The sequence below is a fragment of the Marmota monax genome, unplaced genomic scaffold (assembly GCF_021218885.2).
Source record: "Marmota monax isolate L192 unplaced genomic scaffold, Marmota_monax_Labrador192_F-V1.1 WCK01_AAM20220418_F8-fsc00006, whole genome shotgun sequence".
Classification (NCBI taxonomy): Eukaryota; Metazoa; Chordata; class Mammalia; order Rodentia; family Sciuridae; genus Marmota; species Marmota monax.
The window spans coordinates 17,746,330-17,759,262 of record NW_026693712.1 but is presented as its reverse complement, the minus strand read 5'-3'; the positions used below and the strand labels follow the sequence as shown (position 1 = coordinate 17,759,262).

Genomic DNA, 12,933 nt, shown 5'->3' with positions numbered 1-12,933 from the left:
CTGAATCTTCCTACATTGTCTCATGTATGAGCTTTTCCAGGGGACACCTCACATCCAAACCATAACAAAAAGTAGGGGGAGTATTTCAAGATATAAGCACAGGCCAAGATCATTGCTGAAGATGCCAGTGGACCAACCATTCTGGAAGCTGATAAGATTCTCCTGGAGAGGAACACATGATGATTATTCCCAGTCTCTTCTTAAATGTCGGCAGTGTCTTAGTTTGAGTGGCTGAAAAATAAGAATCATGTCAGCCTTGGCCGATTAACCTTCAATTATGAAATGGATTCTGATTATCACTTGCTCATATCTGTTCTAGAAAGTTTAGAAGGAAAACTTGGAAAGCATGGTGGAACAATTCTTGTCATTCCCACTACAGAGTTCCAGGAAAGAATATCAGGTACATCAGAGAAAGACATTGTGCATTCTGGCTTGGTCTACACCATGGAGTGTTCAGCCAGGCAAATTATGCATATAACCATGAAGTATAATCTGACCTGAAAATAGTTGCCTATGTCACTGCCATTGAGAAAGTTTTTGAAGTGTACAACAAAGCTAACATGACTTTCACATAGATGGATCATGGATAACTTCCTCATCATCCTCTTTATCTGTAACTTCTGTTGACCTATCACAAGTTTATATGTAATTTTTACAGAAATTTTTCTCTCATGAATCATTAAATAACAGACACTGGTCTCAACAAGTCAATCCAAGCCAGCCCTTAAAAAGAAAGAAATTAAGTTTAGGGGATCGTGTGGAAGTAGAAATCACCTATTTCAGAGAGTCTTTCAGGCATTTTGCTATTATATAAAAAGTCTCTTCCATCTGACTGTGCTGCCTTATTCCTGGGCTCTTCTCAACACAGTTAGTGCTATTGCCAGGGAAAATAGTCAAGAACAGTCACTCATTTTTCTCTGGACAAGTTTGGAACATGCTGTAACTTTGACACATGTGAGAATGAGATGTATGGTATTTTCAGAAGGTGGCATGGTCCTCAAATGAGTTATTGGTATTTTATATCTGCATAATAATAACTCAATTTTACAAGTTGCAAACAAAAATAAAAGCTGTGTCATGTGTATTTTATTCTCAGAGAATAAAATTTGTACATGCTGCTGTAATAAAATTGCCTTGAATCACTTAATAAGCCTAACCTTGACTCAAGCAGTGAATGCCTACAAACATAGTAAATGAAGAAAGCTAGTATTTTTATAACATGAAGCAGTATCATTTATAGCTTATCAGTCATGTATTGTTCAGCAAAATAAAGAGCCTGATTGAGGTCTGTCTTCATACTTGGTGACATTGGAGGTTATGTTTGTTAAGACTATCAGAATTTTCTAACTACCATTATGCCATGTAGTCCAAAAAATGCAATAACATCCTTTCATGTTAATTAATTATTCTTCCCTTTTGAAGATCTATCCTGTTGACTAATTGAACCATAATCCAAGTGGGGTATCCCAGGAAAAACCACTGGGCTCCCTGTTAGGGATCTAGCTGGCTCTGAGCACTGCTGGTGGCCCCGACTCATCCTGACTGTGTCCTCTCCTTCTGGAGGCTTTGCATTCTGCACCCAGCTTTATTAACAGCAGGCTGAAGATGACATAGGTTTTAGCGTGTAGAGAGTTTTTTGGCCAGGGCCTTTTAAGCAGTAGTGTTCCAATGAAGTACTAGATATTTATATAAGAAAGAATGCTTTTTTAAAAAATACAATAATGTCCTTTCACAAATTTCTAATACTTTGTAACTGAATGAATTAACATAGTGATAAAAGCAGTTATTAAAAATTTACCTTTTTCAAAGTCAAAAAAGTAGATACAGGCACAGGCAACAGCCTTCTGACTCCATAGCTTTAGGAAATAATAAAAAGAATCAATAAATGGGATTGCATAAAATTAGACTTTCTGCACAGCAAAGAAAATCATTAACAGCATGAAGAGAGACCCTACAGAATGGGAGAAAAATTTCCCAGCTACTCTTCTGACTGACAGTTAATATCCAGAATATATGCTGAACTAAAAAACTTAAAACAACAACGACAACAACAATAAAAACAAATAACCCAATCAATAAATGGGAAATGAACTGAACAGACACTTTTCAATAGAAGTGCAAATGGCTAATGTCAGTTTAATATTGTTAGCCATTAGGAAATGCAAGTTAAAAATACATTGAGATTCCATTTTACTTCAGTCCTAATGGCTATCATCAAGAACACACACACATACACACACATCCAATAAATGTTTGCAACCTTATTGATGGGGAAAGGAATCCTTATACATTGTTGGCAGGAATTTAAATTAGTACAACCACCATAGAAATCAGTATGAAAGTCCCTCAAGAAAACTAAAAAGAAAACTATCATAGAATCCAGCTATACCATTTCTTGGTATATATTGAAAAGAATTAAATTCAGCATTCTATAAAGATACTTGCATACCTATGTTTATCATGGCACAATTCACAATGCCAAGTTATGTAATAAGCCTAGGTGCCCATCAAGAGATGAATGGATAAAGAAAATGGAGTATTATCCAGCTACAAAGAAGAATGAAATCATGTTTTTTTTTTTTCAGGAGAATGGATGGAACTGGAGATCATCATGCTAAGTGAAATATGCTAACCTCAAAAAAATATTGCATGTTTTCTCTCATATGTGGAGTCAAGGGTAAAAAGACAACATGAAAGTAAAAGAGAGACTCTTAGAGAAAGAAAAGGGATCAGGTAGGGGAAAGGGAAGGGTAGTGGGTAAAGGGGGATGGAAATAATTCAAGTAAATTATATGCATGTGTGAATATGCCACAGTGAAACTTCTGAATAACTACTATGCACAAATAAAAATAGAAGATATAACTAAATCTCTTAGAGGTTAACCAAAGAGATTGAAATTCATATGAATTGAATTGAAAAGTAGCATTTTTGTGCCTGGTTTATTTCACTTAACATAATATCCTCCAGGTTCATTCATGTTGTCAAAATGATAGAATTTCCTTCTTTTTATGGTCAAATATATTCCAATGTGTTTACATACTTTATTTTGTTTATATATGTATTATTGGTAGACATTTAGGTTGATCCCACATCTTGGCTATTGTCTACAATCCTGCAATAAACACTGGAGTGCAGATACCTCTTTAACATACTGATTTCATTTCCTTTGGGTGTATACCTAGTAGTTGGTTTGATGGATCATATGGTAGTTCTAGTTTTAATTTTTGGAGTACTTTCTATGATCTTTTCAATAATTACACGATCTCATTCATATGTGAAATATTAAAGTGTTAACTTCATGGAACTTGAGAGTAGAATTGTGATCACCAGGAGCTTAGCTGGGAGCAGGGGTTTGGGGATATGTTTGTCAAAGGACATACAATTTCAGTTAGAAGGAATAAGTTCAAGAGATCTATTATGCTACAGAGTAACCATAGTTAATAACAATATATTGCATTCTTTTTTAAAAGAAGTTTTTGTTTTTAGTAGTGGCTTATAGTTTTATATAATTGTGGGGTTTGACATATTCATGAATGCATATAACAGTTTACTCCATTTCAATCCCCAGTAATCCCCTCTTCTCTCCCATCCTTCCACCTCTAGTCCTCTATCTCTATTATGTTGGTCTTCCATCTACTGTTTATTTTTAATTGGTGCATTATATTTGTACATAAATGTGAAATTCATTGTGATATATTCATACATACACATATAGCGTAATTTGGTTAGTTTCATTCCATAGTTCCTCCCCTTTCCCATCCCTCCTCCTTCCCTCTTGATACCCTTCCTTTATTCCATTTTCCTCCTTCCTATTTTCATAAGATTCCTTTTTTAATAAAATTACTTATTTCTCTCGAGCCTCCACATGACGGAAAACATTTAACCCTTGACTTTCTGAGTTTGGTTTATATCATCTTAACATGATATTCTCCAGTTCCATACATTCTCCTGGAAATGACATGATTCAGTTCTTCTTTATGGTTGAGTAAAACTCCATTATGTATGTATGTATGTATGTATGTATGTATGTGTATGTGTGTGTATTCTGAATATTAATCTCCTGTCAGAAGTGTAGCTGGCAAAGATTTTATTTCTCTCTGCAGGCTCTCCATTCATGTTTTTAATTGTTTCCTTTGCTGTCCAGTAGAAAAAGCAGCATTTCTTGTTTGTCAGTTTATGTTTTTTTTTTTGGTGCTGGGATTGAGCCATGTATTTTTTAATTTATGGGGTTTTGTGGGGGAGGAGTACAAGGGATCAAACTCAGGGGCTCTCACATGCTAGACAAGTACTCTCACACTGAGCTAAATCCCCAGACCATTTCTAAATTTTGAGACAGGATCTCACTAAGATGCCCAGGCTAGCCTCAAACTTATGATCCTCTTGTCTCAGCCTCTCTATCTGGGATTACAGTTATGTGCTATCACACTTAGCTTAATTTATGTTTTTTAAATAAATTATGTGGAAATTGATTTATTAAGTTTCCCTAAGAGGTCAGAAGCTTCTGCTTAACTGTGAATCACTGGAATAAATATTTCTCTTTCAAAAACTCCCTTTTTTGATGGTACTAAATAACACAAGTGGGTCTTATACTCTCTGTTTTCTCTATCCAAATTGATTAAGGTTATTCTCCGTAGACATATATTGACTATATATAAATATGCCTCTTCTCTAACTTGTAAAGAAATACTCAGGACTCAAATTCACAATATACAAAGAAATAATACAAATCAATAGGAAAAAAGACAAACACTGGCAAAGGGAATTGTTAGTTGTATTCTTGATGATTGCTATTCTAACTGAAGTGAGAAGAAATCTCAGTGTAGTTTTGATTTGCATTTCACAGACCACTAAATGTTTATTTTGAGTTTTAAAAAAAATGGGCAAAGGCAATTGAGCAGAAACTTCCAAAAAATAAAAAGATAAGCAAATGGATGAAAAATGTATTAAATAGTGCTCCACCTCACCAGTAGTTAATAAGCAGAGAAATGCAAACTAAACAATGAAATCTGAACACTTACACTCACCAGGATGGGTAGAATTTTAGAAGACTAGTAAGGCAAATTGCCATGATTTGAATATGGCTTGTTCATTGCAAAAGTCATGTTGAAATACTATCCTCTTCTCTTCCTGGGGGAGGAGAGAAAGGAAAGGGGGTATAGCAGAGAGTAAATCAAATTCCATGCCTGTATGATTATGTCAAAATGAACCCAGCTATTATTACAGATGTACTGCACTAATAAAAGGAAAAGCTTAAAGAAAAATTTTAAAAGAATGCAATCCTCACTATATTAAGAGGTAGGACCACAGGAGACTTTTAGGAGGTTATTCATGAGATTAATAGATTAATGTGTTGTTCCAAGAGTAGGTAGGTCTTGAGATTTTAAAAAGGAGCCAATTTGGAACAGATGTGCTTTTACTCTCTGCCTCTCTTACTGTGTGATCTCTACATTGCCCAGAACTCTGCCAGCAGGTTGTTCACCACCAGATGTGACTCCTTGACCTTGAGCTAGAATTATGACTCAAAATAAACATCTTTTCTTTATAAATTACCCTATCTGTGTTATTGTATTATTAACGACAGAAAAAAGACCAAGACATAAAGTGTTTGAAATAATGTGAACAATTAGAATTTACACTTCTGATGACAGTATAATTGATATAACCTTTTAGAAAGCAGTTTGGCAATACCAGGTGAAGCTGAAAAGAGAATATAACTTATGACATCAGAGTCACTTCTAGGTATATACTTTCCCCCTTCAAAATGTGTATACATGTTCACAAAATTATATATATATATATATATATATATATATATATATATATATATATATATATATATATAATAGAATGGGTAAATGAACTTTGGTGCATTCATTCTAAAAAGGATGAAAGTAGTACTTGATGTCCAGGAGATGGCTTTATATTCAGTGACAGGCCATAGTGTTCTATTGAACAAAAATAATTTCAGTTTCACTAACATCAGGAAACACTATGGTGATGGGTTAAGAGAAAAAAAGAGCACCCCACAATTTTGTCTAAATACAGACAAAAAGGGCATAATCCAATCCATAGAAATGACCAAACATCTCTATCCTGGCCAATATTAGTAACTAACTTATTTGCCAGTAAAAATGTTAGTCTTACCCTGTTTGCTTCATCTTCTGCATAAGAATTATTAATATACCACCATAGAATTAACCTCACTTATGACAGTATGCAATCTGGAGCAAAGTCCCACTTCAAATCTCTTCCAAACCACCAAACATAAAACCAAATACCATTATGTTCTTTATTATAACTTTCTTATTTAAATGCCCCATTATCTACTATAGTGTGTAGTTTACCCTGTTGTAGTAAGTCAGTCAATATAACTTTGTTCAAATACAGGTGTTAATGATGGTCTTTGTTGAAGGACACTGACAATACATACAGGAATTCTATAAAGTGGTAATGAAAGTGAATCAAATAGAGCTAAACACAACAACACCAATCTCACATTGAGCTAAATAATGAGGGGGAAAAAACTAGATTCAAAGAATTATCTGCTATATACTTTAGATATAATTTTGAGGCAAAACTAAATAGTTTAAAACATACACTTAAGCAAGTGTTAAGATATCTGATAGATTGAGGGGTTCCATGAACTCCTGCATGTCAGGATGTCGTTAATATTTTGTACACTTCGTTTTCATTCACTTTGATCTCATTTGAAAAATATGATTTTGGCTTATCTTATGTGACATTATTTGTATAGCATCTAGGATTGAAATGATGACCACAAATAAGAAATCAAATGCTTTGAATATTGAGCATGAGACAGAGTGTCAGAAGACAAGTTCTAGTTCTTACTCTATTATGAAGAGCTGAATGAACTGGTCAATAGACTTCATCATTTGGGACATTAGTTTCTTCATCTGTTAAAAATAAAGTAATGGACTCTAAGATTTCATCTCATTCGAGTCAGAATGGCAGCTATCAAGAATACAAACAACAATACATGTTGGCAAGGATGTGGGGGGAAAGGCACACTCATGCATTGTTGGTGGGATTGCAAATTGGTGCAACCAATCTGGAAAACAGTATGGAGATTCCTTGGAAAACTTAGAATGGAACCACCATTTGACCCAGCTATCCCATTCCTCCATTTATACCCAAAGGAATTAAAAACAGCATACTACAGGGAAACAGCCACATCAATATTAATAGCAGCACAATTTACAATAGCTAAATTGTGGAACCAACCTAGATGCCCTTCAGTAGATGAATGGATAGGGAAACTTCATATATATACACGGGAATATTACTCAGCATTAAAAGAGAATAAAATCATGGCATTTGCAGGTAAATCCATATTGGAGAATATAATGCTAAGTGAAATAAGCCAATCCCCAAAAAACCAAAGGCCAGATGTTTTCTTTGATATGAGGATGCTGACTCATAATGGCAAGGGGGGGTGCATGGAAGGAATGGAGGAACTTTAAATAGGGCAAAGGGGAGGGAGGGGAAAGGAAGGGGAGTAGTGGTAGGAAAGATGGTGGAATGAGTTACCCTAAGTACATGTATGAAGACACAAATGGTGTGAAAATACTTTGTGTACAACCAGTGACTTGAAAAACTGTGCTCTAAAAGAAACAACCTGTGAGGTGACAGAGAGCCTGCATCCTGGGAGGAAATTTTTACTCTCACACATCAGATAGAGCACTGATCTCTAGGGTATATAAAGAACTCAAAAAGCTAAACACCAAAAAAAAAAAAAAACCCAATCAACAAATGGGCCAAGGACCTGAACAGACACTTCTCAGAACAGGATATACAATCAATCAACAAATATATGAAAAAATGCCCATAATCTCTAGCAATCAGAGAAATACAAATCAGAACTACTACTCTTAAGATATCATCTCACTCCAGTCAGAATGGCAGCTATTATGAAGACAAACAACAATAAGTGTTGGCAAGGGTGTAGGGGAAAAGGTACACTCATACATTGCTGGTGGGACTGCAGATTGGTGCAGTCAATATGGAAAGCAGTATGAAGATTCCTTGGAAATCTGGGAATGGAACCACTATTTGACCCAGCTATCCCTCTCCTCGGTCTATACACAAAGGACTTATAACAGCATACTATAGGGACACAGCCACATCAATGTTTATAGCAGCACAATTTACAATAGTTAAACTGTGGAGCCAACCTAGATGTCCTTCAGTGGATGAATGGATAAAAAAATATGGCATATATACACAATGGAATTTTACTCAGCATTAAAAAAGTAGAAAATCATGGCATTTGCAGGTAAATGGATGGAGTTAGAGAAGATAATGCTAAGTGAAGTTAGCCAATCCTAAAACACAAATGCAGAATGTTTTCTCTGATATAAGGAGGCTGACTCATAGTGGGGTAGGGAGGGACAGCATGGGAGGATTAGATGAACTCTAGATAGGGCAGAGAGGTGGGAGGGAAAGGGAGGGGACAGGGGATTAGCAAGGATGGTGGAATGTGATGGACATCATTATACAAAGTATATGCATGGAGATTTGAATTGTGTGTCAACATACTTTATATACAATCAGAGATATGAAAAATTGTGGTATATATGCGTATTAAGAATTGTAATGCAAAAAACCCAAAGTACATGTATAAAGGCATGAATTGGCATGAACATACTTTATGTACTGAGATATGAAAAATTGTGCTCTATATGTGTAATAAGAATTGTAATGCATTCCACTGCTGTCATGTATTTAAAAAAATAAAATCAATTAAAAAAAACACAAAAATTGTGCTATGTTTAATATGAAATAAATTGCAATCTGCCATCATATATAACAAAATAGAATAAATAAATAATTTAATTAAAAACATATAAAACAAATAAAGTAATGGGAGGGAATTGGGGCTAATTTTTCTGTTTTGAAATCCAAAGCCAAATATTTCTCTTCGTATGGTTTCCTCATTTGGTTTACTGAATTATCTGGGAAACAGTAATATATTGATTAAAGTATAGAAATGTGAAGTCAGACAAAATTGAATTGAATTTTATCTCTAACATTTACAAAGTAAAGGACCATAGGGTGTGACATAATCTTTCCTATTTCTGTTTTCTGGTCTTTTTTTTTTTTTTTTTTTTAAGAATGTCTTCCTTGTTGCAAGGATTGAATTAAATAATGCATGTAAATCGCTTTAACAGAGTGTTGGTACATAGAAAACATATCCAATAAATATTAGTGCCATAATAATCATAGGTGACAAACAACAAGCTGCTTCCTAAGCATTTTAGGGTTCTGGAGCAAGGAATGGATCTGAGGCCAGTTGTCTTACTCCCTTCTCATTATATCCACTGGACCTCAGGTTCCTGAAGGACGTCAGCCTCTCCCCTTTTCTTTGCCTACTGACTTCTTCCTCCATTCTTTCCTGCTCTCCCTCACGTCTGCCGCTGTCTCCTGGATACCTCTGCTGCCTAATACATTTTGTTTGGGCTCCAGAAGACACTGCAGGGTCCTTTTTGCTATTTTCTCGGTCTCTGGGAGGACTGTGAAGCGTGCACATAAAGTTTAAAGCGGTCCCTGTTTGCCCATGGCCGCAGTGGCCCCAGCTGGCTAGCAAATACAGTGACGTCAGTTTGAACGAACATCCTCATTGGCTTCTCAATTCCCAAGGACTTTTTTTTCCCTTGAAAGGGGATTAACAGGCGAGTCTACCGTTGCTTTGGCAACAAACTTCCAACCTCTGCCCAACTCTCCGGAATGAGAACATATCTATTAATACATTGGATAAACTGGGGTGTCGGGTTGCTCAAAGCAAAGTTTTTTTTTTTTTTTTTTTTTTTTTTTTTCCAGCGTAAAACAGTGTACCAGTTCAGCGAGCCTTTGGTCGCGTTGCGATTAGAGATTAGTAAAGCGGTGAGCCCTGTTGAAGGAGCCTGTTGCGGAAAAGTGAAAGTATATTCTCAACAGGTGGCGGCGGCTGCAAGGAGTACATTTGTGGGAACTAATGGCGGTTACGAGCAGAAAACCTTTGCAAAACAGGCAAGTGGCGTCTCTTTTCCTTTTTTTGTGTGTATCTGTGGGGGATGCAGCCACCATCCGCTATTCGGTGGCAGAGGAAATGGAGAGCGGCTCGTTTGTAGCCAATGTGGCTAAGGATTTGGGGCTGGAGGTAGGGAAGCTGGTTGCGCGCGGGGCTAGGCTAGTTTCCGAGGGCAACAAGCTGCATTTCCGGCTCCACCGCAAGACGGGAGATTTGTTCGTGAAGGAAAAATTGGATCGGGAGTCACTTTGTGGCAAAGCTGACCCATGCGTTCTGCACTTTGAAATTGTCCTGGGAGAGCCGCTGCAGTCCTTCCGTGTGGAAGTCAGGGTATTTGATATCAATGACAATGCCCCGAGTTTTCAAAACAAGGAACCACTGTTAAAGATTCCGGAGAGCACTCCTTTGGGTTCACGTTTTCCTCTGCAGAGCGCCCAGGATTTGGACGTGGGCCTCAACGGTCTCCAAAACTACACCCTAAGCGCCAACGCATATTTTCACCTGCACACCCGCTTCCGGAGCCATGGGCCCAAATATGCCGAGCTAGTGCTGGATAAACCCCTGGATAGAGAGGAACAGGCTGAAGTTAACTTAACAATTACTGCGGTGGATGGCGGGTCCCCACCCAAGTCTGGCACTGCACACATCCGCGTGGTGGTTCTGGATGTCAATGACCACGTGCCCCAGTTCTCACGATTGGTGTATCGTGCTCAGGTACCAGAGAATAGCTCCATTGGTTCTTTGGTGGCTACAGTGACTGCCACGGATCTAGATGAGGGCACCAACAAGGAGATAACTTACTCGTTAGCTCAAAACCCAGAAGCAATTCTCCAGACATTTCAAATTGATTCTCATACTGGAGAGGTTCGGCTCCGAGAGCCACTAGATTTTGAAGCTACAGAAACATATGACATTGACGTTCAAGCTACGGATGGAGGAGGACTCTCTGCCCACAGCAAAGTTCTGGTGGAAGTGATGGATGTAAATGACAATCCTCCTGAAGTGATGGTCTCCTCTGTGTCTAGCCCTCTGCCTGAGGACTCGCCACTACAGACTGTGGTGGCCCTCTTTACTATCAGAGATCGGGACATCAGAGTGGGAGGAAAAATCACTTGCTTCCTCAGAGAAGACCTTCCCTTTGTAGTCAAACCTACATTCCGAAATTCTTATTCACTGGTGACTGACAAAAGCTTGGATCGTGAGGATGTCTCAGGCTACAATATCACTATTGTTGCCATGGACACAGGACCACCCAACCTGTCCACAGAGACTGTGATAGAGGTGCTAATATCTGACATTAATGACAATCCTCCAATGTTTCAGAAAGATTCCTATGTCTTGACTGTTCGAGAAAACAACAGCCCTGCAGTTTTTATTGGTAAAGTCCATGCTGAGGATCTAGATTTGGGTGAGAATGCCCAAGTGACATATTCTCTGTTGCCTCCAAAAAGTGGGGATCTATCAGTCTTTGCTTACATCTCCATAAATTCAGATAATGGGAAGCTGTATGCTTTGAGAACTATGGATTATGAAGCCATTCAAGATTTTCAGTTTGTGGTAAAGGCAACTGATGGGGGCTTCCTGACACTGAGTAGCCAAGTTATTGTCAGAGTGGTTGTTCTGGATGACAATGACAATCGTCCAATGATCTTGTACCCATTGCAGAATGGCACTTTGCCCTGCAATGACCTGGTGCCCAGATCTGCAGAGGCAGGCTATCTGGTGACCAAAGTGGTGGCTGTTGATGGTGATTCAGGTCAAAATTCTTGGCTTTCATACCATCTACTTAAAGCCACCGACCTTGGGTTATTCTCTGTTCAGCGACAAAATGGGGAAATCCGAACATTGAGGCAGATATCTGAGAGAGACCCCATGATGCAGAAACTGACTATTCTTGTTCAAGATCATGGCCAACCAGCTCTTTCCACTACTGCCTCACTGAATATCCTGCTGGTAGATGGCTTTTCAGAGCCTTATCTGAGGTTCTGGGATCCATCCAAGCATTCTAAGAAGGTAAACTCAACCACTAAATATTTGGTTATTTCTCTGGCTGTGCTTTCCTTTCTGTTTCTTCTCTCTGTTACAGTGATCTTCATTATTCACATCTACCAGAAGATTAAACACAGAGACACATTCACAATTCAAGAGCATTTCTATGATGACTGTAACTTCCCTAAAAACCTGGTACAAGGAGAAGGCAATGGATCCTTATCTCGGCCTTGTACATATGAAATATGCTCAGCCACTGGCACTGGCAATAGTGAGTTCCGGTTTCTTAAGCGCTTTATGCCCAATTTTCCTTTCCCTCATGCCTCTGGAGAGGTAAGAACAGAGGACAGATCCAGTTTACCAACAGATTCTAACAGGAATAGGTCTCGGGGGTCAGAGGACCATACCCAGGTATCTGATGACTATATGTAGCTCATAGTAATAGCCCTTAGTAACAGAAGTGAAACACAATTCTATACTTGGTATGCAAAGCTCTCCTATCCTCACTGAAACAAAAATGGTAGTAGATTACAGCTTTAGCAGACAGAAGAGTACCAAGTTTGCTGAAAATGAGAAACCCAGAGTGAGGCTTAACTTACTTAGTACAAAATAGTTATCCTGATCTCTAGTTCATATATCTGTAATCCTGTTTGGAACTGTTTGAAGGAATGCCACCACATATGTAAGAACATATGTGACAGGGACTTCATTTTTATCTCCTCAGACAGGAAAATAATGAATGAGACATTGTTTCCCCCATGAGATTCATTGCAATACTTAATTCCATAAGGATAGCCCTTATTTTGCCTTTATTTTCCAGTAGAAAGGTTGTACATATATAGGTAACAAGCTTCCAGTTTTGATATATCAGGAAGCATTCATGTTTGACAAAGAGATATAGTTTATTATTCAGAAAT

General features: G+C 37.7%; 1 protein-coding gene across 1 annotated transcript in view; it reads left to right on the top strand.

Annotated features, from left to right (window-relative positions):
• Positions 1–9,852: 9,852 nt before the first annotated feature.
• The window catches only part of LOC124103413 (uncharacterized), a 105,269-nt gene continuing 102,188 nt past the window's right edge, over positions 9,853–12,933 (top strand). Inside the window, 1 exon segment of the mRNA XM_058584383.1 lies at positions 9,853–12,444. Coding sequence (XP_058440366.1) covers positions 9,992–12,444 — 2,453 coding nt within the window. The 5' untranslated portion in view covers positions 9,853–9,991.